Source organism: Montipora foliosa, chromosome 6, assembly GCF_036669935.1.
Source record: "Montipora foliosa isolate CH-2021 chromosome 6, ASM3666993v2, whole genome shotgun sequence".
Taxonomy (NCBI): domain Eukaryota; kingdom Metazoa; phylum Cnidaria; class Anthozoa; order Scleractinia; family Acroporidae; genus Montipora; species Montipora foliosa.
The window spans coordinates 19,829,123-19,834,122 of record NC_090874.1 but is presented as its reverse complement, the minus strand read 5'-3'; the positions used below and the strand labels follow the sequence as shown (position 1 = coordinate 19,834,122).

At 37.8% G+C, this 5,000-nt stretch overlaps 1 protein-coding gene across 1 annotated transcript in view; it reads left to right on the top strand.

Annotated features, from left to right (window-relative positions):
* The window catches only part of LOC138006922 (26S proteasome non-ATPase regulatory subunit 4-like), a 14,238-nt gene that overhangs the window by 7,190 nt on the left and 2,048 nt on the right, over positions 1 to 5,000 (top strand). Inside the window, exons 3-7 of the mRNA XM_068853552.1 lie at positions 1,045 to 1,156; positions 1,785 to 1,871; positions 2,177 to 2,245; positions 3,763 to 3,975; positions 4,949 to 5,000. The exon at positions 4,949 to 5,000 is cut by the window's right edge and continues 284 nt beyond it. Of these exons, the coding sequence (XP_068709653.1) occupies positions 1,045 to 1,156; positions 1,785 to 1,871; positions 2,177 to 2,245; positions 3,763 to 3,975; positions 4,949 to 5,000 (533 nt within the window). The remainder of the gene's footprint in view (positions 1 to 1,044; positions 1,157 to 1,784; positions 1,872 to 2,176; positions 2,246 to 3,762; positions 3,976 to 4,948) is intronic.

Sequence of the window (5,000 nt, the reverse complement as noted above, 5' to 3'; positions counted from 1 at the left end):
ACACATCTTAAAATGGTTAGCTCTTCCCAGATGAAGACTACATGTATAAACTGTACGGATGTTGGCCCTTTCTCATTATCGTTGATGTTAACAATGTCAGGGACATTAAAAGAACCCATTTAGTGGAAATGAGTGCACCAAGGGTTTCATTAAGATTTTGCTCATTTTTTGGCAGCTGGGTATTTTAATGCTCTTGATATAATAATGTAACCAGGAAAGGCAAAAACAGCTGGTCAAAGTCAGTCATCACTTCTTTCCATCCCTCAAACTGACATTTCCCTTTTTATTCAACTTATACGACGTACAGTCTACTTTAGACTTCAAATCTACTTCAACGAAACAAAGATTTTAAACAAGCTGAGAAGATTCACTTGTTAATAGGCGAGGCAAAGAGTTAAACCCGGATTGATGGCTTCACCTTGCAGTTTCTGATATCCACTAGTCTCTAACGAGACAACCTTCCGGAAAATCGAATTTTTTAGAGTATTGAAATAGTAGTACCCAGCAAAACAATCATTGAAAGTTAACCGTCTTCAACGAGGTTTTTAGACCTAAATACTGTAGATCAACGCGGCATAGCTTAGAAACGCTATTTCTTGTTGGGATATTGCATCATGTAATTGTTACAAAATGTCCAATGTCAGTTTGAGGGATGGAAATTAGTGTTGACCGTCAAAGTCATGGCAAAAGAGTGTGCACAGCCAGTGAATTTGCCCGGTGCCCAGCACTTTATGAACCCCCTGACATATCATTTGTGAAACACTGGGCATGGACTAGGCAGTGTTGTGACCTTTATCTCTGCCATCATGTTGCTAGGGTGGCTGGATTAGCTTGAAGAGCTTCTGAGGAAATGAGACTGACGAAAACTAATATACATGCAGAAGTCAGGCTATTTTCCAGTTGTTTGATCCTTTAGCAAGACTAAGACTATAAAAGACAAGTTCACTTCTTCCAGAGTGTTTATTCATAAAATAAAATAAAATAATATCATTAGTATTTTTCAGTTTAATTTTGACATTAGTCAAAATTATTGCTTCTTTACAGTTTAGAGGTACTGGTGACATTAACAACAGATGTTGGCAAAATCTTGGCCTCGCTGCATAGAGTCCAATCCAAGGGGGAAATAAACTTCCTTACAGCAGTTAAAATAGCTCACGTAAGTACAAGGAGAACAGATTTACTTTGTGAGTGTGTCTTCAAATTACATAACATGTATGGTTCTTTCCTCCATCCTGCTGTTTGCTCAATTCAAAAAGATACATGTAAAAACAAATTAAAATGAACTTCGCTGCCGTAGGCCTCTCAAATAATGCACAAGCTATGTTTGGTCAATTTAGCACTTGTCATATTCTACAATATGCCATGGTTGACTTCATAATGTGCTCTCCTGTTAAAAGTGATTGCAGTGGAATGCAATAAAATTAATATTTTGTTGGCTCGCTACTTGTCTTTTCCAGTTTTTATGACCCACATGATTAATATTATTGAACTTGATTTGTAAGAAATACATGTGAGGTATTCTGCCATAAAGACTTTTGTAATGAGCTGTCTTACTTGTTGTAACCTGAAGTGGTACAACAGAATGAAAATGGAGGTTGAGAAAAGTGTTTATGCCTTCATCAAATACTGGTTTTTTTTTTTGCATGCAACTGGAAAACGGTACAGTAACTATGTGTGCTTTACTGCTTAACATCTGATGATGACTTGTTGAATTTTAATTAGTACCAAGTCACTTCTTGATTAACCAGATATTATTATCACTTTATTGTTTTTCCTTTACCCAGTTGGTGTTAAAACACAGGCAAGGAAAAAATCATAAAATGAGGATAGTTGTGTTTGTCGGAAGTCCTGTTGAATCTGATGAAAAAGATGTAAGTGAACTTCATGCAATGAAATAGGCCGTTTCCAAGTTGCTGTTTGTCTTGGTTTCGAAGTGAGTCTTGGTGCTCAACTATTTAAAGGGAAATGAATTTGATTTGCATGATAATACGTCCTGTTGTGAAAGTTATTCCTTCAAGTAAATTTAATAATTATTATTTATTGTTATTGTTATCATCATCATCATCATCATGATATCAATAATTTATTATTTTCAACATTTTAATAATATAGTATTTCAATGTTAAATCTCTTATGTCAAATTTGCTTCATCTTGCTTCTTAATATTGTTTTTTAGCTTGTAAAATTAGCAAAGAAGCTGAAAAAGGAAAAGGTTAACATTGACATAGTCAACTTTGGAGAAGATGTAAGTGCAACAAAAAAACTTGTTCCCATGTCACTACCATCAGTTGATCAGAAGTTAAACCAAGATACATGATGACGGCTTAGATTGCTATATCTTGAAACATACTTAAACCTCTAATTTAGCCAGCGTATCTTGCCTTCCTTGTGTTTGCGACTAACGTGGGTATGTTAGGGTTGTTAGAAAAGTAGTAGACAGCTGTGTTTGAAAAGTAGGTTGAAAAATAAGGAATACAGTGTATGTACTTATTGACTGAATGGGAGGTCCAGATGGGAAAATATTTGGCCCAAGGTTGCGCTCAGTTCGTTTGCCACGACCAGGAGCCAAATGTTTTCCTATCATGCCCAACCTACTGTAAACTCAGATAATAAGCATTAATTTTTATCATATGGGCTCTTTACACCATTCATGAGCACTTGGAAGATGCAGTTTGGACAAAATAAGTAACAAAAATTTGCATAGGAAATTTATCTTATGTGTTTTTTGCATTTTGCTTTTCTCGCTGTACAAGCAAGCTTAAGCTTAAAAGCATCGAAATCCTCTAAAATAACATCCCACAGAGCAGTATATTTTTCAAGAGGGGCTGTTCGGCTTTTTCTGGCCCTGCTGGTGCTAACGTGAATGGCCCTCATACTGGGATTTTCCCAATAGTGTCACAATTAAAGCGCATGCAGCACCATATGGGCCATGTGATACATGTAAAATGGAATATTTACTAACCAGCTGTGCTGTAAAGTAGTCAGCCAAGACTGCAAGGTACTACTTAAAGTCGAAACCCCTAAATATATTTGCAAACTTATTGCATAACTTGTAAAACTGGAATTAGGTTTCGTACTTTTGTAAGTCACAACAGAGTTAAAGGTTTCACAGTTTAAAAGTATTGGTTCGGTCCATGAACTTGATTGAGTCAATATGTCTGTTGATCTGGAAGCTTGAACTATTTGTCTTAAGTGGAAAATTGATTGCTCCCGCCTCTGATAGTCGAGAGTGTGTGGTTAGCAATTGCAATTCTCTTGTGTGAATGTGTTTTGAAATGGATTTGGAACTCATGGTGGAATTTTTTTGGCCACTAATATTATTATGCATACCTACTGTAAGAGTAGGGTGGTTTTCAATAACACATAGTTCATGAAATTCAAGCACTGTAGGTGGTAACTTTTTTCTGAAAGTTGCATAATTTTGACAACCATAGCAAGCCTGCATATAATTGTGGTCCATAAGCAGGTCATTTGTCAGGCCAAGGTCAAGTTTTGGCCGGACAAGAGAACAGTCTGGTCAGAAATGCCCGACCAGGCTAAGCTTTTGCCGGTCAAAACCTAAAATTCACCGGACATTTGTCCGACGACCAACTATTATTTGCAGGCTTGCATAGCATGTCCTTTGTAACTTCACAGCACTTTTGTAGCCTTGCCAACATGCGAGATCCATTGAAGTTTAATGGTACTTAATGATAAATTATGATATCAACAACCAAAAGAGATGCAAAACACTTTTTTACAACCATTATCCTGTTTTTTCAGGCATCCAATTCAGACAAGTTGACATCATTTATCAATGCTCTGAATGGCAAGGATGGTAACTTATGTCATCTGGTGACAGTTCCGCCGGGTCCATTATTGTCTGATGCTCTCATATCATCACCCATCCTACAGGGTGAAGATGGGGCTACCCCTGGAATGGAGTATGCCTCAGAATATGGCTTTGATCCGAATTCTGATCCTGAGCTTGCACTGGTGAGTGAATTAAAATTACTGCAAACTTAAGTATTTGAGCAGGGCTGGTGCAGTGGTGAGAGCATTCACTTCCCACCAATGTGGCCGCGGTTCAATTCCCAGTTGGTGTCATATGTGGGTTGAGTTTGTTGGTTCTCTATTCTGTTCAGGGAGGTGTTTATGCGGGTTCTCCATTTTTCCCCTCTCCTCGAAAGACTATACACTTAAACAAAGTACATTATCATCTTCATCATCATTACTATTATTATAACGGTTTTCAAATGAATGTCGAAAGTAAATTGCAGTTGCTTTGGTTTGCATTGCTTGGCTTTATGATTTACCAGCAAAACTGGCACCACTTTTTCAACTAATGTAAATCAAAACCAAAATAAATCGCCACTTGCACGCCCATATTTTGCCGCCCTTTATCGGTTTCATGTGATGGGCCATTTTAGAGTTGCCGCGTGCCTCAGTTTCAAAGCGAGTCCTGGTGCACAACCATTCAAATGGGAATAAGTTGCGTATTCTTATGCAAATGAAACTCATTTCCCTTCGAAATCGACTGAGACAAACAGCAACTCGGAAATAGCCCAAAGCGCTGACTTCCAATTGGGTCATTGCATTGTTTGATCTGTTGTGATTGCTAGAGTAATTGCTTTGGTTTTGGTTTTGGTTTTGGTTTTACGACACTCAAATGAAAACCGCTGTATTAACTAAGTTGAGAATTGCTGCTTAGTTGTAGTGTAACCTTGATTTCACAACGTACATGTCTGCCTCCACTTGAAAAATGTTACCTTCCATCCTTTCCTTCCTAAAAAGAGTGACACTTAACGGATTATGCTCTGTCTATCACCACTCGTCTGTGGGGCTGGTCCAGGGGTTAATGAAGTTCCAAATTACTAGGAAACTTAGTTTATTGCTCTAGGGATGTATTTATGCTGCAAAAGAGGAAAAGGATAAATAAACTACTGTAAGGAAACTGTTTTATTTTCAGGCTCTTCGTGTCTCCATGGAGGAACAGAGGCAGCGACAAGAAGAGGAAGCCC